This window comes from Apodemus sylvaticus, chromosome 13 (assembly GCF_947179515.1).
Source record: "Apodemus sylvaticus chromosome 13, mApoSyl1.1, whole genome shotgun sequence".
Taxonomy (NCBI): Eukaryota; Metazoa; Chordata; class Mammalia; order Rodentia; family Muridae; genus Apodemus; species Apodemus sylvaticus.
Genome location: NC_067484.1, coordinates 36,446,422 through 36,472,535, shown reverse-complemented (window position 1 = coordinate 36,472,535; position 26,114 = coordinate 36,446,422). Strand labels below are relative to the sequence as shown.

The following is a 26,114-nucleotide window of genomic DNA, read 5'->3' as shown; positions in this document are numbered from 1 at the left end:
TTTGGTTCCCATGGTTCCTACTTAGGGGTAACCTCATCTCTTCTCATGGGGTGACCATTCTCACCTAGGGAGATAATCTCATCACAGGGTGATCTGTCTACAGGACTTGCTATATTTGGAACCCAGGGTGGCTTTGGTTTAGAACAATTAGTGCAGACTTCCAGTTAGTTGCTGCTGTAGGAGACTCATTACTGTCAGAGCGCAAATCTCCAGTTACTCTTACCTTGAGGCCTTCTGCCTTGAAGGCAGATGAGAAAAGTCAGAAGAATTTAGGGCCAGTTAACCTGGCCTCTCTCAGCTAGACCTGCTGCTCAGAGACGCCTATTTATGCTCCTGACTCACCGGCTGCCGCTCTGGGGCATGATTTTTCTCTAAGTTTCTTAGACGTAGGCTTCCTACGTCTCTCAAACTTGATCACCTCCCTTCAGGATCAGTTGAGCCTGGCCCCAGATTCTGCCTCTTCCTCTGGTGTGTGTGTGTGTGTTGTTTTCTTCTAGAGACCCAATATTTCCAAATTCTGTAGTTCCCTTTCAGCCAACCTAAAAAAAAAAGGGGAAGAGGAGCCAGTGCAGCAGACAAGAGCGTGCTCATCTGTTCCCGTCCTCACAGACCTGGCAGCTGGGAGCCCCGTGCCCAGCCGACTCCCCAACCTGCATCGACCCACGCTATCCCCTGGGGGCTATGGAGTTGGGGGCCCCTCTGGTCCTGCTGCTGGCCACAGTTTGGCATGGTAAGGAGGGCAGAAAAAGGGGTGCTTGGGGAATGCTACAAAAAGGGGCATCGCTGTCTTGCAGTAGGTGCCCCGTTCTCTGCCTCCACCGCTCTGGCATAAGAGTGCAGATGTGTGTCTATCTGGCAAGAAGAGTCGGTGAGAGTGGGTGGATCCACCCGGCCAGTGCTGCAGATGTGTCTGAGCTTAGCCTTTGAGTCACCGTGTGCTCGGAGCGTGGCCCTGGTATTTTCAGGACCACTATTCACATCTGCTCGCCAGCAGGTGGGAGGGTGGTAGTGGGCTAAACTTGAAAGCAACGCTTTCGGATGTTTCCTGCACACACGGGAAATTACCTGGGAGCCTCCTTCAAGGCAGACTCTGATAGGTCTCGGTCAGGACTGAGACCTGCATTTCTGAGGAAATCTTGAGTCCCACAGCTCAGTGGCTTTTGCTGTTCTTCCTTGAGTGGTTCCACCAGCTGGACAGCCCAGCAGGCTGTGGTTAAGTAGGACCTGGAAGGCCTGGGGGAAAGGGTCAGGCTAGAGGAAAGAAGAGGCCTTTCTGGCCCAGGGCTCAGGGGTGAAAGGTTTGGACAGGGGTTGGAGGAGAACACACATGAACAAGAAATCCAGTGAATAAGTAACTGAGCCAGAGAGGGGCCTGGGGGAGGCCAGAGAGGGTCTCCCCAGGCACTGTCTTCCTAGGTACCTGCCCCCAAATTTTCGGGCAGCAGAAGCTGCTTCAGAACTACCATTCTCAGAAGGGGTCTGACTGAGCGTGAGAACTAACATCAATGGCCCAGAGCGGCCCAAGAATCACATCTAGGCTCTGCCTGGCCTAATACACATGTTCTATACCACACCACTGATTATTTGGAAACACCTTGAGGGAAGATGGTGGGAAAGGACAGTCTCACTCTGGTCCCTGGGGAATTGGTACTACTGGCCCCTGGTGAGATAACAGTCCACCGAAGGCTCTTTGCTGGCTTGGCCGATCTCACTGGCTCATACACTGACACGTTCCTAGTAGAATGGGATTGGCACGCGTGAGAAAGCCCACATTGTTAAGAATACTGTCAAAGGACATGTGACAGATGTGCGTGTTAATGCAGCCCTGACTCAGTTAAGGAAGAGACAATTATTCCTCTCACTCCAGAAAATCCTGTGATTTTGATTCACTGTTTTTTCAGTCTTTATCTTGAAAGCTGCTTGTGGGGCAGTGTGTTTGTGTGTGTGCATTCATGTGTGTGTGTGTGTGTGTGTGTGTGTATGTGTTTGTGTGTGTGCTGTGCATATGAGTGAATGAGTGCCTGTGTGTGTGTGTGTGTGTGTGTGTGTGCACACGCGTGCATGCGTGCGTACGTGTCTGTCTGTCCAGTATCCAGTTCCAAAAGGAAGAGAAGGTGAAAGATATCAGTGGGAAGGTTTTAACCTGGCAGATTATTGGTGAGCGGGTGGGACCATGGGGGCTTTGAGTGGGAGCTGGAATAGTGTTGAAGTATTTAGAGGCAGAGAGAGAGGTGGGGAGAGGGAGGGAGGGAGAGAGAGAGAGAGAGAGAGAGAGAGAGAGAGAGAGAGAGAGAGAGAGAGAGAGAGAGAGAGACTGGCCTCTTCTCTTTGAGTGGTAGAATTTGAGAGGGGAGATGTGAGATGAAGAATGGGGGACCAGCGCTCATCCAAGAGAAGGCAGTGATGAGCGGACTTCTCTCCCGCCAACCATGCCAGCAGGAAGTGAGAACAGCATGTGGCGTACATGGAATGCGTCAGCCCTGTTCTGTGTAGATATCCAGGGCAACAGGCTAGGGAGAAATAAGACAGAAACCTCTCCTGGAGCACATTTCCTGGAGGCCAAGACAGGAGACAAAGATAAGCAGAGCAGAGTAGCCTGGAGGCTGGGAAAATGTCTGGGAGGTAAGGCAGGAGCAGAGTCATAGAACCCAAAGATGTAAGCTGTGACCTTTCCAATTAAGGTCCTTAGCTACCACGCAGCAGGCCCAAGAGGGACATTAGCAATGTGGGATGAGAGCAGTAGGCCCGGGCAGGAGGACTTCCATGCTCTGCTGCCCTCTAGGTGGCTTCTGGGATTGTTTTCACAGGACAGAAGAGCATCTGATGCTCACAGAGGGTCAATGGCTATCAGGGTCCCTAGCCACTGTCGATGTGAGCCTGGGGTGGAATCGCTTGTCCCTCTTCCTGCTGAACCCTGCCCAGGAGAGCCACAGCCCCACATCAGCAGTGGCCCACTATTCTCCTCTGTTCTACATCTGGCTGGTTGGAAGCTTGGGCAGATGGGCCTCATGTTTCCAGTGGGTTTGAATCAGAGCAGACATTCAACCAGACTGAAATCATTGGTGAGAAAAGACTTTCCATTTCTGGGCTCCAGCCTCTGTGTGTGTGTGTGTGTGTGTGTGTGTGTGTGTGTGTGTGTGTGTGTGTCCTATCCACTGAGAGCAGTTGTAGGAAACACTGGAGTACTCTAAGGGCTTGATGTCCTTGGGGCTGCTTTGTCACTGTGTAGGAGTGGTTGACTTGCGGGATCAGCAAACAGGACAGTGGCACAGCATAGACAGACTGTGCACCGTGTGTTCTGAGACCCAGCACACTGTCCCCTCGCCAAGAGTCCCTCAGTGTGTGAGAAGGACAATGGCCAGGGAAGCAGAAGTGAGAACACCAGTGTCGAAGGGCCACAGGCTGGGCGGAAACCAGGGCCAGCCGGGTGCCAGCAATGTGTTTCCGCCCACACAGGCCGGGGGCGCCTGCCAGGCCCTTAGAGGCTGTGAATCAGTTCTCACTTCCCCCCTCCCCCCCCCTATTTCAAGCCTGGGAAAAATGCTGACACCACACAGGCCTGTTTCCCTAAGACCTGACAAGGGGTTTGAGTTCTCCTTTCTCCTTCAAGCAAATTTTTCCTTAAAAGAGATTGGCTGCCAAGAAACCCAGCAGGCCCAGGGAAGCGAGGGCAGACTGGGCACCTCAGCAGTCTCCTTCATAAGCCTGGCATCTGGGTCCCCAGATGAGTCTTTACTGGAGCAGGCGATGATGCAAAGTTTTCCTGGCATCTGAACAGCCCAGCATGGTGGGGAAATGTGTTCACTGTCTGCACTTGTGGGTGAAAAGACAAAGGGAGGAGGATGGATGGATGGCCTCAGGTCACCCTGCAATGCCCAGACCCAATGCCCAGAGGTAGGAGTGGGAGCAGCAGGAGACACTTGGAAACTCTCGTTCTATAGGGCAAAGAATTCACATGTCTTTTCTTCTTTCTCAAGTGAGGGAAGTCAGGACTTGGCCATCCATTTCTCCAGTGGCTTATTTGAAACTTGTCTTGCTTACATGGGCTTGGCTCTGCAATCCCAGCCTGCTTTGTACATGAAATTGAAGGACAGGATTCCTCTCCTCAGGTGGGATATGATGCAGAAGGCTGGGCCTCCATGGCTTTGTGGAGAAGCCTACATGTGAGGCTATGGAGGTGCCCTGGCCGGTCTCAGAGATGAGCCTCCTGGGCATGGCAGATGTCAATAGGGTTGAGAGTTGGTTGATGGATACATACTCATTCAAGTACCAGTACCAGATAGTACCAGAACTATCCCTTACAAAGCATGGTCCAGGGTTGAGGAACATCTGGGGTACACCCCAGGCCTCACTTGTGTCTGCCACCTCCTTCAGGTCAGGGAGCCCCTGTCATCGAGCCTAGCGGCCCAGAGGTGGTTGTAGAGCCGGGTGCAACGGTGACCCTACGATGTGTGAGTAATGGCAGTGTGGAATGGGATGGCCCCATCTCTCCCTACTGGACCTTGGACCCTGAATCTCCTGGAAGCATCCTGACCACAAGAAACGCGACCTTCAAAAACACTGGGACCTACCGTTGTACTGATCTTGAAGACCCCATGGGGGGCAGTACCACCATCCACGTATATGTCAAAGGTGAGGACCCCAACTTTCCTACATTGGGCAGGAGGGCTAGCTCCTGGCATCAACACTACATAGTGTGGTGAGTCTCAGTTTATGAGTGTGAGCATTAGCAATGACCAAGCATCTATAGCAATGCTAATGCTTGTGAGGTAAATCACGCCTATTCTCCTGAGCCTCGGTGGCCTTGAATCTTTTGCCTGAGGTCATGTAGCAACAAGTACCTTAGGAGCACCTGGTTCTAGAAGCCAACCTGGAATGTTCTCTGAACGGTCCAGTACAGTATGACTTTGGGCAAATATTCAGGCTTTTGGTCCTCCAGTCACTAAATATTCATTTGTCACTTTGAACCCTCTTCTTCCCAGATCCTGCCCGGCCCTGGAATATGCTAGCACAGGAGGTGACAGTGGTTGAGGGCCAGGAAGCTGTGCTGCCCTGTCTGATCACTGACCCTTCACTGAAGGACAAAGTCTCACTGGTGCGCGAGTGGGGCAGGCCAGTCTCACGCAAAACGGTCTACTCCTTCTCACCGTGGCGAGGGTTCATTATCCACAAGGCTAAAGTCATTGACAGCCACACCTACATGTGCAAGATTGTGGTGAATGGTATGGAATCCACCTCCATTGGCATCTGGCTTAAGGTGAATCGAGGTATGTAGGATGCGAAAAACAAAACAAAACAAACCAGCCAGGCATGGGTACAGGGAAGACAGAAACAATTCTTCTCTCTTCTTTCAACTACTTATTTCTCCCTGGGGCAAGTGGGGTGAGGTGTGCAGGGTGGGACTCTGACCATGAGACCGGCTGTGCTGAGTTAAACAGGGCAAATTGACGGAAGAGCATTCCGGATAGGAATCCTCACTGTAGGTGGACCTCCATGTGTCCTGCCTGGTCCAGGCAGTCTCCATCCCTCAGGATCCTAGGCTCAATTTCTAGGCCTGCTCCGTGACTTCTCCGTGTCAGGCACGGTGCTGCTTCCTGAGGACGTCATCTACTTAGAATAGATATTCTACTAGAAAGGCAGATTAGAAGGTAAATGCACACTGTGTAGGAGAAGCAACTGGGAAAGGCCAGGGTGGGAGGTAGTGGGGCAGCTAATTCTTCTACACATGAACTCTCCAAAAAAAACTTTGGGGCTAACGGCCACCAGTTAGAACTGGGCATTGTGGAGGACATCTGTAATCCCAGCATTGGGCAGTCTGGGCTATGTAATGATACCCAGGATCAAAAAACACCAGGGGCTGGCTCAGTATGTCAAGGCACTTGCCACCAAGGCTAGCGACCAAGTTGGACGCTTGGAACCCTTCTAGTAGAGGAGAGAACTTCTACTGTAGCGAGTTGTCCTGTGACCTTCACATGGGTACCGTGGCCACATGCACGCACACATGCATGAGTGCATACACATACCCACACATCCATAAATGGGGTTTAAGAGTGTTAAGGAACCAGTGAGATGTAAAGGTGTTTGCTGCCAAGGCTGAAGACCTGAGTTCGATCCCTGAGACCTACATGGTGACTCTCTAAGGTAGTCTTCTAATCTCTGTATAAGAATCGTGTTATGCCTTTGCATGGACATGCACACACACGCACTGCAAACAAATCACCACTACCAGCAGCAGCAGCACCACTATCACCAAATTGATGGGACAAGAGCAGCCATCATTCAAAGGCATAGAAAGCAAAGTACTAAAGGAAAGAGGGCAGATGCTAGCCCTGTGATGGACCAGGTTGGTACAGCTGCAGTGCAGGAGGCAAAGCCTGGCAGCTACAGCAAGCATCCCACGGACCCTGCCCCCTTTGTCTGAGACAGGGTCTCACTATTTAGCTCTGGCTGAACTAGAACTCTTACTTGTGCCTACTGAGTGCTAAATTCAAAGGTGTGTGTCACTGTGACCAGCCAGGGACTGGTTTTATTCTGAGGGTAAATGTTTACACAGGTGAGGGGCCCAAAAGAGGGACCTGACTTTGGCAGTCAGAAGGGGGATGACATGGGAGGCGAGAGGCTGAAACAATGCTGGGAAGCAGGACTTGTGGGTAATATAGCAAGCAGACTCTCCTAGGGACTTGCTTGTTGGGAACACAGAGGTATCAAGGCTGCCCCCAGGGTTTGGAATGGTAGAATAATGGGACCCTGACCAAGTATTCTGCCCCATGGTGTTGGGCCCAGTGCCAGTGAGCCCAGGGGTTCATGGGTTGTGTTTCTGATCTCAGCCCGCCCAGAGGCCCCACACATAACATTGGAACCTACTGAGCTGGTGCGGATTCGAGGGGAGGCTGCTCAGATCGTGTGCTCAGCCACTAATGCGGACGTTGGATTCGATGTTATCCTCAAACATGGAGACACCAAGGTCAGTCCCCAGGGGACAGAGATGACAAGGTGAAGTCTGTCCATCCCCTCAGCACTGAGGCATCTTCACCTCAAATAGCTTTCTGGGCCGGGGACATGGCTGTGGCCTTGAGGAGAAGGGTCTGAGACCCTGTGACAGCAGCAGCTGACTCGGGGTGCTAGGGGATAGGAGTGGCAATCTAACCCCTTTCGGACTTTTAGGGATTACCCTGTACCTTGTAGAGTACCCCCTTCTGACAGAATGAGGAATTCCTAGGCTCCCGTAGAAGCATGGCGGCATAGCGGCTATTTCAGAAAGCCTTTGAGTGAGAGGGAAGATTAGGGTCCCTTGGAAGGCATGGAGAGGCTGTCTCTTAGCTTCTTCATCCTCATGTGAATCATGTTCTCAGATCCAGTTCAGAGCCCTTGCTTTTTGAATCTACACAACCCTCACTTTAACAGAGGGGCAGGGCACCGAAATTCTTCCCATTTTATAGATGAAGCAATTGAGACTCAGAGCTCAGTCCCTTGCCATGCACAGGCAGACCATCATTTTAAAGATAGAGGATTTGAATTCGGACCCTAAACAATTTTGGATTGCTTAAATCCATCTCAATTCTTTCTGTCTACAGCTGGAAATCCCCCTAAACAGTGACTTCCAAGATAACTGTTATAAGAAAGTCCGGACCCTCAGCCTCAATGCTGTGGACTTCCAAGACACTGGCAACTATTCCTGTGTGGCCAGAAATGATGCTGGCATGCGCACGGTCTCCATGAACTTCCGGGTGGTGGGTGAGCATCAGGCCGTGAGGGAGGCCTGCGCTGTTGGGAGATGAAGGTGATGGTGGGAAGAGGGTAGCATAATCCTGGAGCCCCGTCTTAGGAGGCTTTCTAGGCCCTCAACCTCCTCCAGTAGAGTGTGGGTCATGGTTGACTTTAGTGTATTCTGTTCCGGGCTGGGATCAGAGCCCAGCAGCTCCCTACTGCTGCTCATGGGCGTCATTCATTTCTGAGAGCATTAAGGTATCATATAGACACACCAGCAGACAGTGCCTCTCTGTCATGATTGTATCCTTAAACACCAGTAGTCCCTCTAACCAAGGCCTCTAACCTGGGGCGCGATGGGTGATAGTGGAGTTGCTGGGCCTCAGTGAGAAAGGGAGGGAGCAGAACAACTAGAAGACGGTCGCCATGTGCAAGCCCCGAGGGAAGAAAGAGATCTTTGAGACCCTGAAGCAGCTAGGAACATCTGACATGGACAGCACAGGCCTCCCTCATGTGCCCAGTGGTGATGAGGGAGTGAAGCTGAGGCAGGAGCCTGCTGGCTATGGCGCCTTAACAGAGTGGGTGGAGAATTTGCACCCCACCCTGTTGAGAGGTCAGGGCTGAGGTCTCCCCAGGGCTCGCACAGAAGAGACTGGCGGTCAGGAGCACACACTTTGGCATGTCATCCAACATGGCTCTGCCAAACGTTATAACGAACAACCTCTTTGAGCTTCAGTTCTTTTACTTGGAAAAAAGTGAGGGCATTAAAAGTCAATGATAACATTTGGAGAACCCAGGAGAAGCCCTGGTGAGACCCACACTGCTAGAGTGTGCAAGCAAATACTGCGTTTAGAAGACTCACCCTGGCGCTCCAGGAAGGGGAGAGCGGCCACAATCATGGACGTAGACCATGCTGGAGAAAGTGGTGAGGGTGCCAACCACGGCGATGAGGAATGATGGGCTTAAGGTGCCCTCCCATTGCCTGGCGTTCCACAGGCTGAGAAGCCCACACCACAGCAGGCTGAGAAGGGGCTCTGAGTACGCTCCAGCAGCGTGGCCTGCTGAGGGGCCATGTGTTGACTGAGAGTCAGAGGGGAGCAGATGGGGGAAGCGTGAATCAGTGGCCTCAGAGCACACAAGGTAAAGGGAAGAGAGGAAGAACTCACACAAGGTTGTCCTCCTGGTACACTACCAGCCAACCTGCTGCCTAGATCAGGCACTCAGGAGTCAGTTCCATAAATGTGTGTGGTCATTCAACTCTTTCCCAGATGTGTGTTCAGGGTTGAAGTTGGTGGAGGGCAAGCTCAGACGCTTGGGCAAGAGGGCTCCAGGTCATGGAGTGGCTGTTAGGCGATTAAGATTGCTCTTCACACTGGATTCAAGGAAGGAGACAGCCAGTGGGGCCATGTTGGCATGGATGAGAGGTGCCACAGGAGGTTAGAGAGGTAAACAGGACAGGCAGTTGGTCCGATGGCCCTGAGATCCCACCAAGAGCTTCTCCTAGAGGAGGTGAGAAGCAGGTGGAAGGTTTGGTCAGACTTGGATCATCAGGACTTTCTGGTGCTCTGGGAGAGGAGGAGAGAGTAAATTGGGGCTTTCCTGGTGGTCCAAGGTGATAAGTCCAGACTAGAAAAGTAAATCAAGGTTGTGGGAGGAGTTTGGACAGTTGAGTGGATGGATGGATAGTGGTAGAAAAAGAGGTGGCAGAGGTTGAGTCCTGGCTGGGGTTGGAGGCTGTGAACCTGGTGCAGAGATGTACTCAGACCCTGCATCAAGAGGTGGATGGTTCAGTTAACTCATGAAGGAGAACATCTCTCCACTAATGCCAGATCTCCTGCATTGATTTCCAGAGAGTGCCTACTTAAACTTGACCTCTGAGCAGAGCCTCTGGCAGGAGGTATCTGTGGGTGAGAGCGTCTCCCTCACAGTCCATGCAGATGCCTACCCTGGCCTACAGCGTTTCAACTGGACCTACCTAGGGCCATTCTTTGGAGACCATCACAATCTTGTGTTTAATACCCAACGGACCACATACAGGTACTGCCTGTCAGACCCCCCCACAAAAGTGTGTGTGTGTGTGTGTGTGTGTGTGTGTGTGCCTTGTGTCACAAGGGAAGCCCAGTGCTTTCCTCTGCTACTGTACCATTTCTGGAGGGTGTATGTTGTCAGGGTCCCTGGGAAATTCACAGCTTCATCTGTCCTTCTCATGGCCAGTGTAGGAAATGACTATGACATCCACCCTAAGATGTAGTATTTGAGATAGCAATCACAGGAGGCGCCTGCCAAATTCACATGGGGAGGGGCCAGTGGGACACAATCATACATTTGCAAAAGGAGCAATTGTCCTTAGAAGCCCCTTCTAACCGTCCTCCCCTTAGGCCCTGGGATATTTTCAGGGTACATGTTTCCTCCGCACCCCCTCTGCTGGGACCAGTCTACTCATAGAGCTTGGGCTGGTCACGTGACCACCTCTAGAGCTGTGCTGCCTGTCTCTGAATGGACCATGTCCTTGAGGGTTTTACTTGAGGGCCTGAAAGGTTGTTTAGTGAGCCAACCACTAATCCGAGACTGTCTTCTTAATGAGGGAATTTTAGTCTAGCAGTGACTGTAGGCCCTGTCCAGCAAAACCTGGCACTTTGCTATCATTAGGGCTGGAGAGATGGCTCCACGGTTAAAGAGCACTTTCTCTTTAAAGACCAGGGTTCGGTTTGGAGCCTTAACTGTCTGTACTTCAAGATCCAATGGATCCTATGCTTTCTTTTAATCTCCATGGGCACCAGGCACACCCGTGGTACATACACATACAAGCAGGCAAAACATTCATATGCATAAAATAAAACAAAAATAAATCTTAAGCCGGGCAGTGGTGGCACATACCTTTAATCCCAGTACTGGCGAGGCAGAGGCAGGCGGAACTCTGTGAGTCTGAGGTAAGCTTGGTCTACAGAGTGAGTTCTAGGACAGCCAGGACTACATGGAGAAATCTTGTCTCAAAAAACAAGAACCAAAACAAAACATCTTAAAATGTATTGTAACACCTTTAATCCTAGCACTCAGGAGGCAGAGGCAGGTGGATCTCTTGAGTTTGAGGCCAGCCTTGACTTCAAAGTGAGTTCCAGGACAGCCAGGACTACACAGAGGAACTCTGTCTTGAGGGAAAAATGTATTTTAAATATTTATTTTAATTTATGTGTATAACTTTGCTTGCATGTATATGTGTGTGCCACGTGTATGCGTGGTACCTGCAGAGTCAGAAGAAGGTGCCAAATCCTCTGGAACTGGGTCGCCATGTTGGTGCTGGGAACCAAACTCAGGTCCTCTGCAAGAGGGTGTGCTCTAAACCACAGAGCCATCTCCCTAGTCCTGAAAAATGTGTTTATTACCTAAATAATGCATTCACTAGCTGGACGTGAGGGCACATGCGTATTATGGGCAACAGAAGCAGAGGGATCAGGGATTCAAGGCTACGTAGCAAGTTTGAGGTCAGTCTGGGCTGTATCAGACCTTGTCTCAAACAACAACTACACTCATAATGGACACATTATCAGTTAGAAACTAAGAAAACTACCTGGAATCAGCCAAACGTGGCTGTTCTCATCAGCTTTTGCCTTTAGACTTTTCTGTAATAAAGAACACCATTAAGTCCCTGTGACAAGACAGGTTCTTCTCTAGAATTCTAACTACACATCCCTTCAACCCTCGGGCCAAGTCTGTGAATTCAAAGCAAAACAAAACCAAACCATAAAAATCCTCAGCCCCACTCTCAGAGCCAATGAAGACCACAGAAGTTGAGTGCCTGTCTAAAGTCCCACAGCCAACAAGGGTAGCACTGGTTTCTGTAGCTACACGGGTCAGAAACAGTGCTGTCTCTTGTCTCTGCCGCCATCCCTTGGGACAGGGCTAGCACATTAGGGATGTTCAGTAGGGGTGCTGGTGTTTGTGAGAGGAAAAAAGGAAGAGGGACTTGTCATGTACCTCCCAGGACCTTGCAAACATCATCTCTAATAAACCTTTGGGGGCAGGAGGCAAAAAAAAAAAAATCCTAGAATACTCTTAGATGAGAGGACAGTGAAGGCCCAGGGTAGGTGGTTTCTCCTGTCTCTGTGGTACACTTCTGAGGACCTGGCTCTCAAACAAGGCCTCTGCGCCCTGAAACTTGAACAAAGGAAACAAAACTTGAACAAAGGAAACTTTGAACAAAGGAAACTTGAACAAACGGTCCTGCCCAGGATACCTGATGGTAACAGTAGCATCTCTTGACTGTCTTGCAGGTACTCGTTCAAGCTCTTCCTGAACCGTGTAAAGGCCTCGGAGGCTGGCCAGTACTCCCTAATGGCACAAAACAAGGCAGGCTGGAATAACCTGACCTTTACTCTTACCCTGCGATGTGAGTGACAGGGACAGGCTGCCCAGGGTTGGGTGTACTGGGAGGGGTGAGGGTAACAGGTTCAGGGCAGGTGGTCAAGAGACTGAGACCCCACCCCTAGGGCTGATCCTGCCCTCCTCTATCCTTCCTTTCCCCCCTCAGATGCCCCAGAAGTCAGTGTTACGTGGATGCCCGTGAATGGCTCTGATGTCCTGTTCTGTGATATCTCTGGGTACCCTCAGCCCAACGTGACATGGATGGAGTGCAGGGGCCACACCGATAGGTCAGTGGGCTTGCTTTTTCTCCTTAGGCTGAGCCTCTAGGAGGGGCACCCATGACTGGGAAGGGTGTGCTGATGTGGGAGACTCTGAAACCCTGAATCCAAGTCTGTTGTTCCAGGTGTGATGAGGCCCAGGCCTTGCAGGTTTGGAACGATACCCACCTTGAGGTCCTGAGTCAGGAGCCCTTCCACAGAGTGATCATTCAGAGCCAGCTGCCCATTGGGACCTTAAAGCACAACATGACTTATGTTTGCAGAGCCCACAACAATGTGGGTAACAGCTCCCAGTTCTTCAGGGCCTTCTCCATAGGTAATCCATCATTCTTCCTCCTCAGCCAGAATGGAAATCAGGCATGGAGAGACTGCTTGCTCCCTCACCCAGGGTTCCTACTTGGAGAAGGTCCTAGCCATGCTGAGTTTCACCTCTGGGTCACCCTGGCTGATCCTAAGCCACAGGGCTCTCTAGGCACCGCTACATGGAGAGGTCCAGAGTCCCTCACTGGGGACTGAAGAGGAAAGGGCAATGCCAGGGAGTGGGGAAGAAAAGAATGAGGCAAAGAGGAGCAATCATTGAGAAAGGACTGAGAAACAGAGATGCCGAGCCTGATCCTTTGACTCCTGCTCTTCCTTGTGTGAGGGAGAGAGGAGTGGGATGAAGAAATATAGCTCATCCTAAGTCCAGGGCTAGAGAGGATGCTTTCTCCATCTCTCTCCAGCTCCCTTCTTGTTCCCTGCCCCTTCCCCAATCCTGAGACACAGTCCTGCCAAGGCCACTGTGCAAGGGCTTGCCCAGTGCTGACACAGAGCCGGCACCTGTTTTTGGTCTCACTCAGAAACCCACAGCCTACTCAGGCCCCTAAATAGCCAGGATTTGGCTCCTATTGTGTCAGGGCCTGGGCAAGGCTCTCAATACAAATTGAACCGGGAAGACCGTTGGCTTCTGCTTGGCTAAGGGGTCATGTCTGTTATGTCCTCCAGTCAGTAACCTGGAGCAGTTGCTGCCAGACTAGTCGCCACTCTTGTCTGTGAATGCTGTCACTGTTGATTGTGGCCATTGTAAGTGGTGGAGCAACCATTGTGAGGAATGTACCAAGCATTGCGTCTATGGCCCCTCACTCCTCTAGCAGCAAAGTCCTGTCTTCCTTCATTGTGGAAGGATAACATTCCTGAGATACTCAGAGATGTCCTAGTTTGCTATCACTCATCTATTAAGGGACCCAAGTTCCTAGCTGGGCACGGAAATGAACTGTGCCCTTCCTACACCATCAAGATAACTAGGATTAAAGGTCAGGAAGGTAAGACCTGGGGCCCCTGAGCTGACCCTCAGACTCAGAAGGCCGCTGAGCTCTTAAGGGCACAGAGGGAAACCACAGGAAAGCCACGGAGAATTTAGGTGCAACCCCTAGAAGGCCTTTCTGCCCACAATAATGCCCCATTACTAGGGTATGCATGCAAGCAGGCAGTGGCTGAGCACTGGCAGAGGGGTGAGACTACATGCACATCTCCCCACCTGCTCACTCCTCTGTTCCCGTCTTCCAGGAAGAAGCAAGCAGCTCCCTGATGAGTCCCTGTTCACTCCGGTGGTGGTGGCCTGTATTTCTGTCATGTCTCTGCTGGTGCTACTGCTGTTGCTGCTCTTGTACAAGTACAAGCAGGTGAGTTGGGCAGCAGAGCGGGACCAGGAAGCCGAGGGAGCCAGATGTGGACGCCCCTGCTCATGTTTGCCCATTCTGACAGGCCATCATACAACTAGAGCTCTTTAGTAGGAGTTTTCCGTGTGTCGACATGGGCTGGCACCAAGAGCTCCTAATGCTGCAACCCTAAGCTTTCCTGTTGGGGGCAGGAGAAGGTGTAAAAACGAGAGTGTGCCTAAATGCCTCTCTCTGCTTGTCTCTGCCTATGGGACCATAGGGCAGTGGGTATGTCAGAACTCCTTTCTCCATCTGTAAAATGGGGTCAAGGTGGCAGGTTATTACCAGTAGTCTCTAACTTGTATGTATAGAGGGGGGGGGTAAGGTGTCAAAGACAGCAGCAGTCTGTGTGCTTCCTCACAAGGAGGAAGTTGTCTGCAGATCCAGTTAGCACGTACACATTGGGATAGGAGTGTTGCTGAAGTTGGTATCTCCTTGACCACACACCAAAGTGGCTTCTGGGTGCTACTTGCCACCCAGACACAGCTTGGTCACTGCCATAGCTACCTGTCCTTGGAGAAATACAAAGTCCTTCCTCATATGGAACTAAAAGCTGTCTCTGGTGCCCCACAAGCACCAGGGTCCCAGAGCTCTTTCTGTCTTCACTGACTGGCCTCACCTCATGGCGGTCTAGGGTCTCTCCGCTCTCGCTACAGCACCGTTTTCTGACTATATCACTCCAGGTATCTTTTCATTTCCCATCCAGGAAATTTAACTGCTTCTTATGTAGCCCAAAGCCAGGGGACCCGCTACCCCAGGCTGCCCTTTTCCCCTTCATCCTTGGATGTCCACTGACTGAGTTGCTCCTGAAAGAAAGACATGAAAGAGGCAGGGTAGTCAGCAGTTCTCTTCTGGCCAGTCTCTTTGTAGGTAAGGGAATTGGCCCCTCCTGTCTTGATCCCCAGGGCTGGGTGAGACATGGCCTGTCTATGGAAGGGTTGTTCCTGCTAAGGACTGAGTCATCTCCTTCTGCCCCCCCAAAGAAACCGCAACAGTGGGGAAGGCACAGGAGAAGAGAAAAGGGCCCGAGTCAGCTGGCCCCAGGGATAGGGACAAGGAAAGGAGGATGATGGGTAGTCTCAGAAAGAAACCACTGAACAGATTCTGGGCCTAGGCCTAAATTGAAGGAGGAGGGTCTGGAGAGCTTCCAGTAAGATGTCTCCACCATCCCCAGGCTCAATACCTACCCCACAGACCAAAGGCCTGATGGGAAGGATGGCCAAGATCTGCTGTCTCCAAGCCCTCTTCAATCTCTGTCAAGGAATCAGTGGAGAACCTCAGCTTAGGGCTAGTATGAGCAACTGGTAAATTGATATACAGTGAGGATTTAGCCAGGCCCAACTCCCAAGAAAGGCAGGCCCCTGTAGCTGGCATTCCAGCAACCCCTCCTTCTAGGAAGGGACCTCACAGGCTACCCCACATTCACAAGGGCAGGCCCTCGAAGTCACCAGAGATAGAAGGAATTCTTGAGGTTGGCTGGGGTTCAGCAATCATGGATTCAGCTGTGCGAGCTTCCAGCTGAACCTCCCTCCCCCCTCAGACCAGCCCTTCCAACCTTGTCCCAGCAGAGGTGGGAGGGCTGACTCAGCCCAGCTGCAGAGGAACAAGGGAAGCAGAAGTGGCTAGGAGAAAAACAGTTGCAGCCACAGAGACTCCTGGAGATGGAAGATGGAAGTGGCGGGAGGGGTCACCCAGCCGGAGGGAGTTCCTCCCAGAGCTCACTTTAACCGCTTTGCCCAAGCCATGGCGTGCACGTCTTCATTGTTGCTATCGCTAGAAGGGGTGTTTCGTGTTTGTTTGTTTGGTTGGTTGGTTGGTTTTGCTTTGTTTTGTTTTGGGGACTGGGTCTCCTATAGCTTTGAGGATGGCCTCAGACTCTCTCTGTAGCTAAGGCTTAGACACCTGATTCTCCCAAGGATCACAGTGTGTGCCCTCATGCCCACTGGGAGCTCTTCCTTATGTCTAACTACCATCTTCTCTCTCAAAGGTCCAGCTGGAAGGTCTTCCTTGCAGCTACGTAAACTCTCCTCTGCTCATAAGACTTCAGCAATAGGCTACCTCCTCCCCTACACCAATTCCTGCGTCCTTTAGCTCCCCTTGGCCAGCACCCTTGAAGGAAGGGTGCTAGACACAGCCCAGTTCCTGTCCCCATGGCCTGACTGAACACAAGTTGGTCTTGGTGTCCTCCACCACCCCAGCCTAGCTTCCACTGTCCCATAAATGTGGCCTCCTCAGGACTTCTGAGGGCAGCTCTTGGCAAGATGTCCTCGTGCAGTTGCCTCTGGGGCAGGGAAAGGTGAAGTACTCATTCCTCTGCTACTGAGAACCTGAGCGGGAACTGGAGCCAGCAGAATGTGTAATGTGCAGAGGACTCTGACTTTGTCAGAGGACTCTTCCTCAGCACCTCTTCCTCCTCCCTGAAGTTAGGAGATAGCCCCTGTCTTAGAGGTCTCCTGACCTTCCTGCCCGGAAGCTCCCCTCTCACGTCCTAAGCCACATGGTCACCTGCCTGACTTCTGAGTATGTCAGGATCATACGCATCTCAAGGCTGCCCAGCATCTGTGCTCTCTATGCCTGGATCACTTATTCCTGGATCCTCGGGGACTCTCCTTACACCATTCTCTGCCACATCACCCTGCTTCGTTGGCTTCATGACGTTATTTCTTTTCAAATGTTTTAAAACATTTGTTTCTGGGGCTGGAAATGTGGCTCAGAGGCTAAGAGCGCTGACTGCTCTTCTAGATGACCCAGGCTCAATTCCCAGCATCCACATGGTGATTCAAAATGATCTATAAACCCAATTATAGGGGATCCAGCCTCCTCTTCTGACCCCACTGGATAACGGGTATGCATGTGGTGCACAGGCATGCATGCAGGCAAAACGCCCATATAATAAAATAATAAAAAAATTAAAATAACATTTGTTAGTATATATCGATTATATACTATATATATAATAATGGGTTTCATGTGACATCTTCAAGCATGCACCTAATGTATATTGATGATATTGATCACATTCACCTCCCATTATCCTTTCTTGCCCCCTGCCCACAGCTTCTGTTCCCCTTTCTGTCCCCAAACTCCTCTTTTACTTTAATTTGTGTACATATGTGTGAATATGTGTGTGTACACGGGTGTATGTGTGTATGTATGCATGTGTATATATTTGTATGTGTTTGTGTGCTTGTATGTATGCATATGCTCTAATATCATTCATTAGGGTTGCTTGCAGAAATGGAGTGAGTTATTTACAGAGATTGGGCTACACAACTAAAGAAAACGTCTCTCCCACCCCCAGTAATCATTAACTGCCTAAAGATATTCAGGGAGGGGGGCACTTGAGAGCCTCTCCCTCTTCCATGACATGACGAGACTGATCCTGTCCAGGTCTTACGCAGGCACCCACAGTTGCTGTGAGTTCAAGGCAGCAGGTGCTTCACACCAGGCTGACAGTGTTCCCTAAGCCTCCGGCCCACCCCAGCTCGGACATCCTTTTCTGTGGTGTCCTCTGAGCCCCGGAGAGACTCAGATGTCTCCGTTATGGCCCAGCGTTCACCAGGCGCCCACTCTCAGCACTTTGTCAGTCATGAGTTGCTGCAGTTACTGCTGACTGTTGCAAACAGCAGCGTCTCAAATGAAAGCCGAGAATAGCACTGTCTATGGGGATAAACAGAATTATTTAGGTTAGTTGACAGTCTCTACCGCATCCATTTAGCAAAACGGCAGCTGGATATTCCCCACTAGGGCTGATGACCTCCCTAGCCAGGAGCTTTTGACCAAAATTACAGGACCAGATGTGGCTTCAACCTGTAGCCTCAATGTCAATCAGAAAGTGTCCAGATACTCCCATAACAGACTTGACACTACTTACACATCTTTCAAGGCACTATTCAACTGTTTCCTATCTATATATTTAAGCTCAATGTCTCTCTTAGCCACTCAATGTCAGCTCCACGGGGCCAAGAGGTTGCCTTGTTCGATAATGAACTGATCATGCACAATAGGAATTTATGATGCTCAGTAATGTCTGGGAGGCTGTATTATTCAGCCTGAAGAAGAGAGCAAAGTCTGACCTTGGCATATTGAGATGATAAAATGATGCTCCGTGAAAGGACTCGGTCCCAGAAGATGCTGCATGGCTCTGCTGGTACGAAATCCCCAGAACAGTACAACGATTAGAGACAAGCAGAGTCATGTCTTTTGGTGGCTAGAAAGAGTGGGCACGGCAGAGCTTACTCTGCAAGGCCAAAAGAGTTCTGAAAGTCAGTTTCCTATCATTGTTAATAAACTCAGCACTACCGAGGTATATACTTGAAATGTTTGGGAGGGTACATTTTCTGTTTTGTCTATTTCACTAGAATTGAAAACGAAAGTAGGGCTGGAGAATAGCTTAGCCATATCATATGTACTTACGCATATATGAGACCCTGGGTCAATTCCTAGCACCCAAAACAAAACTGTGAACATAAACTATTTGGGTGAGCGCGTGGACAGGTTCATGAATGAATGGATAGATCTCAACTTCTACCATCCACCTTGGCCCAGGAATTACCAAATTCAGAGTCATCAAGAGCTTTGGAAATTATCTTATCCGAATCTTTGAATGAACAGCTCAGTTCTGAATGAAACTCAGGCTTGAAGAAGGCAAGGTCACATAGCAAGGCAGAGTCAAGCACGGACTAGCTTTTGATGCTCTGCTCACAAGATGCCATGGTCCCTCTCAGCACAGAGCAGGCTGAGAGCTTCTAAATTGTCCTCCCGTGCTCACAGGAGGTGAGGCGCAAGGTCTGGCTGCTAGATCATCAGCCCCATACCTCCCTTTCCTTCTGCAGAAGCCAAAGTACCAGGTGCGCTGGAAGATCATCGAGAGCTACGAGGGCAACAGCTACACCTTCATCGACCCTACCCAGCTGCCCTACAATGAGAAGTGGGAGTTCCCCCGGAACAACCTGCAGTTTGGTGAGGGGGGGGGGGAGAGGGAGAGAGCACCTCAACTCTCTGTGATCTCCCATCATAGGGCACACGGGGGCTGTGGGGGACCCTGTGGGCCTCAGAACCTAAGGAGCCCATGTGTGTGTCATAGGTAAGACTCTGGGAGCTGGTGCCTTTGGGAAAGTGGTGGAGGCAACAGCCTTTGGTCTGGGCAAAGAAGACGCAGTACTGAAGGTGGCTGTGAAGATGCTAAAGTGTGAGTGGGGGGAGGTACAGGGGGTGGGGACTGGGGACTGGGGAGTGGTGCCTGCTGTAATAGTCTGGCTCTGCTGTGACAAGAGATGGCTGCCCACACTTTTAACCTGTTGGGATCTGTTCTCCCTCCTTCCCTCCCTCCGTCCCTCCACCCCTCCGTCCCTCCCTACCTCCCCTTTGTATGTCTATATTTCTCATCCTTCTTTTGGACTCTGGGTCTCTGGGTGCCCCCTGCTTGCCCTGACTTTGGCTCTGTCTCCCAGCCACGGCTCATGCTGATGAGAAGGAGGCCCTAATGTCAGAACTGAAGATCATGAGTCACCTGGGACAGCATGAGAATATAGTCAACCTCTTGGGAGCCTGCACCCACGGAGGTAAGAGCTGGATGGGGTGGGGTGGGGGCAGGGCTCGTGGTCTTCGGTATCCAAGGGTCCCTGGACATCTGGCTCCAAGTTCCCCTTCTCATTTGCTCTTAGTGCCTGTAGGATCCCTGCCTCCAAATCTCCGATATTCCTAGCTTGGACTCAGACAGAGCAAGGGTCGCCCATAGCTGAGGGTGTGTAGCCACGTGTAGCCCACTCACAGGGAATTTAACATGAAATTCCAAATCTGCCTTTTAAGAATCTCCTACCCCAGACTTACATGCACCAAGACTACACGTCACCTCCCTTCCTCTTTGTTATAAAGTGACTTTGTCCTATACTGAACAGTGGTGGGCCTCCTCTGAAGAAAGAATTTTTGAGGTAAATTCTTCTTTTTTTCCTTTTTTGAAAGACAGCCTCATTTTAATCCAGGATGGTTTGGAATTTCCTATGTAGCCCAGGCTGGCTTTAAACTTGAGATCTTCTTGTCTTAGCCTCAAGCACGGTCACACTAGGCTACACTAAATTCTTTAGAAAACTTTGTAAGTTGTCATTGGCTTTTTCAAGATTGGAACTCAGGTATACTGGTCCCCAGGCCAGAGGGTCCTATTCACACGGGCAGTGGGGACCTTGGGGTGCACCTCCCTCACCCTCACTTCTGGCTGCCTTAGGGCCTGTCCTGGTCATCACCGAATACTGTTGCTATGGAGACCTGCTCAACTTCCTTCGAAGGAAGGCCGAGGCTATGCTGGGACCCAGCCTGAGTCCTGCTCAGGACCCCGAAGGGGACTCCAGCTACAAGAACATTCACCTGGAGAAAAAATATGTGCGCAGGTAACTGGCCAACATAGGACAGGATAAAGAGGAGGCCAGGATGGGAAGCCCCACCCCCAACCTGGGCTATGAAGAACACCTATCCCAGGCTTTAAGGCAACTCTGCTTTCTTACAACACATTCCAGTCATTCCATAAGTATCTGCATACCCAGCACGTTCCAGGAATGCAAAGGACAAAGATGGGAGGCTCAAAGTTGGAGCTGGGTTCATGGACACGTCACCTTCACGTGTGGAAGGGTTTTCCCAGGCTCAAACTTGGATCCCTGGCTAGAGGTCGGAGGACTTGGAGGAAATGCTTGTTCTTGGTTGTCCCCACAGCATGTCTGTGGAGGCCGCAGGACACATATCTCTACACCCCTGAGGGGAAGTGAGAATGGAGTTTATTAGTTGTTGGATGGAGGTAGCAAGACATCCTGGCCTGTGGTGAAGGTCCTGGTCCACTCAGGCCTCCGTTTCCAGCTCAAACAAGAGAGTGTTGAAACCCTCAGGGTTTTCTGCTGTTCTGGGATTCCTGGAAGCCACCAGAAGCAATGGACAGAGCCCCAATGGGGAAGCAGAGAGGGGAAGAAACAAGTTTCATGTTGCCCATGGATGGGACAGAGGGGGAACCTGGGCTAAGCCTGCTGTTTTAAGTTGGACTCTCAGTTTTGGGTCATGGTAGCTTGCGGCCTAGTGCTGGGCTACTGGGACTCAGAGCCGGGAGAGTGTACACTGTCCTTACAGCGTATGCGTTGGCAGCTGCTGAGCCTGGGGGAGCTAAAGGGAGAGGAGGTGCCCTGGTGCCCTTCTACAAGTGCGCAGACAGGCAAAGCTTCCCTCAGTGTGAGACATTTCAAGAGCAAGTGGCATCTAAACGGGTCTGACCTATGGATCGCGAGTTATGCGACTACACAAATATGGTTTCCAGAACAAGGAGATGGTGGCGCTTCCATGGATACGAATGGGAGATCCTAGTTTCTCCTTCTGGGAGCCTGAGAGTATGGGCAAAATTTAGGTGTCAAGCAGCTGCTACAAACCAGATCTGGCTGGCTGACCAGCATCAGTAGTGGCTATCCAGGGCAGGACTGTGCTTCTCCAGGTGGCCTGCCACTATAGCAAGTGTCTGGGTGTTTCTGGGTGTTGTCTGTCCACACAAACCCACAGGGACATGATCTTCACAGAAAGAGAGTCTCTGGGGCTTAGATGCCCGGAGCCAATTTAAGCTCTGCTCTAGATCTGGGCAAATTTAATGCTGTGAGTTGGCTGCTCTGGCCATGGGGACTGTTCAAACTTCTTTGAGCAATTTTTTTTTAAATGCATGTATGAGTGTGTGTCTGTATGAGTGTGAGTACTACCTGTGTTTCTGCTGCTCACAATGGCCAAAAGATGGCATCTGACATCCTAGAACCGGGGTTAAAGGCGTGAGCCACCGTGTGGGTGCTGGGAAGTAAACCCAGATCCTCTGAACGAGCAGCAAGTACTCTTATCTGCTGAGCCATCTCTCCAGCGGCTTTCTTGTGTGATTTTAAACTTTTGATTTTTGTATTTATTTATTTATTTCCCTGTAGTGCGTGTGTATAAGCGGGTCTCTGTCCTTCCGCCAGATGGCTCCCTGGGATTGAGCTCAGGTTATCAGGCTCAGCAGGAAGTACCGTTATTCCGAGCCATAGTGTCATCTTCCTCGAGAAACTTTTATTAATAAGAGGCTAACTTGTGCAATGCTGTGTGGAGAGGTCGGGGAAGGGGCCTGGAATGGACTCACATCCCGGTGGGGCAGCTAGAGATAACTTCTTCCTGCCTTTGAGGATAAAGACCAGAAGGAAATCCCAGGAGCATGGTGGTATTAGGGGCAATGAAGAACTTTGAGCAGGCAGAGCCGCCTAATGACAGAAAGGGGGGGGGGTCTCTGGCCCTGGGGATGGCTAAAAAGGGCACGATTGCTCAAGTAGAATGTAGCACAGGGCCTCCCTTATCAGAGAGGGACGTTTGGCTGATCTTGAGGTTTCTTCCCCTCTGCTGAATGACTAAGGGAACCCATGGGGCATCTGGAGGACAATGCCTGGGCCAGGCAGTGATGGGATCATTTCCCACTTCTCTTTCCTACCCAGGGACAGTGGCTTTTCCAGTCAGGGTGTAGACACCTACGTGGAGATGAGGCCTGTCTCGACTTCTTCAAGTGACTCCTTCTTTAGGCAAGGTACAGAGGTGCCAGGATGGGCGGGGTGGGGAGAAAGGTGGATGGGCCTGGGGTCCGGGGACTGGGGCTGAGGAAGAGCCAGGTGTGACAGGGTTGCCCTGATGCCCTTTCCTACTCCAGATCTGGACAAAGAGGCCAGCCGGCCACTAGAGCTCTGGGACCTGCTCCACTTCTCTAGCCAAGTGGCTCAGGGCATGGCCTTCCTTGCTTCTAAAAACGTGAGTCTGGGTGGGGGAAGGCTGCATTCCTCCTGGCTGTGGGAATGAGGAAGGGGAGGGGAGATGGCCCAGTGAGAAGCAATGGAGGAGTGCACAGAGGGCCTCAGGGGGCAGTGGGAGGAAGCAGTGCCCAGGGCAGGCTTCTGGAGGTCTAGCCTCAGCCTTGGTATGCGCCTGTTTCCCTATGTGGCCATGAACAGGCTTAACAATGGTCTCACTCAGCCAAGCAAACAAGACAACAGTCGTTTCTCCTCATCAAACAATCTTGTTGGACGAGCAGTAAGGATGTTGGGGCTCAGACCACCACCCTCAGAACAGTCTTAAGGGGCAATGGTATGAGTTCTGGTTCTTCTCTTGACTGTGACAATTTAGATTCTGTGAGCCTCAGCGCCTGTGCCTGCAAAAATGGGTAGTCTCAGGGATTGCGTAGAGGTCTAATAGGTTATTGTGTATGCAAATGCTTGGGGAAGCAGCTGGTACTGTAGACTCAGGTTACGAATGAGGTGGGCCACACACTGCTCACAGCACAGGGACTCATTGCCTCTGAGGTAGTAGCAGCCCAGTTCAGCTGCCGTGGCTCAGAGGGCCAGAGGACCACTGGAAACAGGCTGGGAGCGTTCCAAACGTTAAACTGTCCACGTCAAATTGTCTCAGACCTCAGGCCTGCACAGGTTTGGACAGGAGTAGACTAGATACAGTAAATTACCAAACTCTGTATCTACTCGCTCATCTGGGACCCAAGACCTCCTGCTCCTCCTCCCAGCCTCATGGAGCGATAAACAGACTAATCTTTCTCTGCTTTCCTCAGTGCATCCACCGGGATGTAGCAGCTCGAAATGTGCTGTTGACCAGCGGACATGTGGCCAAGATCGGGGACTTCGGGCTGGCTAGGGACATCATGAATGACTCCAACTATGTTGTCAAGGGCAACGTGAGTGCTGAGAGGGAGAGTGGCTGATTGGGCAGGCTGCAGAGAGCCCCCAAGTGACATGGTACTGTCTTGTCAGGCCCGCCTGCCTGTAAAGTGGATGGCCCCAGAGAGCATCTTTGACTGCGTCTACACAGTTCAGAGTGACGTATGGTCCTACGGCATCCTCCTCTGGGAGATCTTCTCGCTTGGTGAGCTGCTAATCCTGCTTCAGGGAACAGCCTAGGGCTAACCTGTCTTTGGCTATGCCACTGGTGTCTTGAATCTCATGGTTGAAATCTAGTCAAAGATGTCTGGTGTCCAAGACCGAGCAAGGGCTGGCAGGAGCCATGGCATGGTGAAGACTCGAATCAGCACTGCAGCACCTGTGTGTGATTCAGACCCTCCGGCTGATGTACACGTCCTGGGTCTTTCCTTCACTGGCCTCTACCCTGCAGTAGCCCTAGAATGCCATTGCCCCTTTGACACCTGCCTATTTGCCATTGAAGACTAGTCACTTTCTAGCTCCCATTACTGGGGGACAGCACAGGGCCCTTGCTCTGAGTCCTTAACTGCACTACCAAGTGATTCCTTTTCCAATTCACAACCCAGGCTCTGTTCCGCCTGCTTCCAAAGCCCATGCTGGAATGTGTGTGGTTGGTAATGAGGGGTGACGGCTGTTACTCCCCCACCCCCCAAGCCCAAGCATACGTACTGCATTCCACTGCACCTAGGGGGCCTGGGTCGGAGTGATTTCTGCTCCACTACAGCTGGGATGCCTGAGACCATGTAGGCGGGGAAGCAGGGAGCAAGTGTGGTCTCTGATGTGATCTTGGACTTTGCAGGTCTGAATCCCTACCCAGGCATCTTAGTGAACAGCAAGTTCTACAAATTGGTGAAGGATGGCTACCAAATGGCCCAGCCTGTATTCGCTCCGAAGAACATGTACGCAAAGGCACTCAACCTGGAGGGGGTGATCTGTTTGGGTGGGGTAGTTGTTGGCAGAGCGTACGGCCCTAGTGTGCAAGGAGCCAGCGCCAGGCGTCCATCTTCACTGCATTAAGGTTCTATACTAAACTTTGAATTCAGGGGCCTCAAGCACGTTAACCGGTGCTGTATCACTGGGCCATATCTCTGGCCCTCAGACTTACTTCTGACTAGCTGACTAGACATACAGCTCCTGAGTGATGTATGTGTCCTGAGGAGGCTGACACGGGTGGGACGTTTGTTTTGTTTCCAGATACAGCATCATGCAGTCCTGCTGGGACCTGGAGCCTACCAAACGACCCACCTTCCAGCAGATCTGCTTCCTCCTCCAGGAACAGGCCCGACAGGAGAGGAGAGAGCAGGTGAGGAGGAGGGAGTGGATGCCCGACTGGCTAGAGCAGACTGGGCTGGGCTGGGCCTCAAAAGCTTCCTGTCTCTTGCTTCTTCCCACCTTAGGATTATGCTAACCTGCCAAGCAGTAGCAGCGGCAGTGACAGTGGTGGTGGCAGTGGTGGCAGCAGCAGTGAGCCCGAAGAGGAGAGCTCCAGTGAGCACCTGGCCTGCTGTGAGCCAGGGGACATTGCCCAGCCCCTGCTGCAGCCTAACAACTACCAGTTCTGCTGAAGCGGGAGGGAGAGCAGAGCCCTGCTCCTCTGCACGTCCCAGCTCGGCCTCCTCCATGGACGGGCGACATGGGGAGAACGTATGAACTTTGCCCTCAGCTTGGCCCAGCTCTGAAACTTCAGAACACGAGGGGTCTGGGGAGGTCAGAGGCCCCGTTCCCAGAGCCTGGGCCATCACTGCCAGTGGGGTTCTCCCAGTGCTAGCCTCTATTTACTACGCCAGCTGGTGCACCCCAGTTCACTTTCTTCATCCTATTCCCATTTTAAAACAACCTGTCCCAAATTCCCGAGTTTCAATGCAAAGACTGATTTATATCTCAAAGGTTGTGACCATGTGGAAAGCTTGCCCCCCTCACAGATGCTTAGACTACAGGCGTCCAGGGGCAGCGGCCCCTTCCTAAGCCCACGGGACTGGCCGCCACTCTTGACCTTCGCCCTTACCTACAGTCCCGCCTCAACCTGGATCTTGTACTAGGCCAAATGGCAGCTAAAAGTCAGGGGCATTCTACCTAGTGCCCTGTCATTCTGGGCTGGAAGGCATGGGACCTTGATGAAGGCTGTCCACACCGAGCAAATACTGTGTGCTCCTCTCCAAGCTGACTTGTCCTCATTAACAGTCGACATTAAACTAACAGCATTAACACAGTCAGCAGTGTCTGGTTCTTTGCAGCACACAGGTGCCTTCAAGTTCCCTAGGGCCTCCTTCCACCCATCCCAGGACACACTCTACAAGTGACCAACAAGACACGCTTCCAGAGCCAAGGGACACAGT

At 51.5% G+C, this 26,114-nt stretch overlaps 1 protein-coding gene across 2 annotated transcripts; it reads left to right on the top strand.

Annotated features, from left to right (window-relative positions):
- Nucleotides 1–523: 523 nt before the first annotated feature.
- On the top strand, nucleotides 524–25,991 carry Csf1r (colony stimulating factor 1 receptor). Of its 2 annotated transcripts, none has more exons than XM_052155589.1 (21): nucleotides 524–730; nucleotides 4,375–4,632; nucleotides 4,983–5,267; nucleotides 6,828–6,964; nucleotides 7,575–7,734; nucleotides 9,558–9,744; nucleotides 11,979–12,094; nucleotides 12,236–12,356; nucleotides 12,473–12,663; nucleotides 13,893–14,008; nucleotides 18,880–19,006; nucleotides 19,131–19,235; nucleotides 19,498–19,608; nucleotides 20,268–20,430; nucleotides 22,519–22,607; nucleotides 22,728–22,825; nucleotides 23,634–23,756; nucleotides 23,833–23,944; nucleotides 24,578–24,677; nucleotides 24,973–25,081; nucleotides 25,176–25,991. In XM_052155589.1, exons 1-21 carry the CDS (start codon nucleotides 682–684, stop codon nucleotides 25,341–25,343), a joined length of 2,925 nt encoding a protein of 974 aa, XP_052011549.1. In that variant the 5' UTR covers nucleotides 524–681; the 3' UTR covers nucleotides 25,344–25,991. The 2 variants fall into 2 exon arrangements, with proteins under 2 accessions (XP_052011549.1, XP_052011548.1); XM_052155588.1 differs by lacking the exon at nucleotides 524–730 and adding an exon at nucleotides 2,415–2,622.
- The last annotated feature ends 123 nt before the right edge of the window (nucleotides 25,992–26,114 follow it).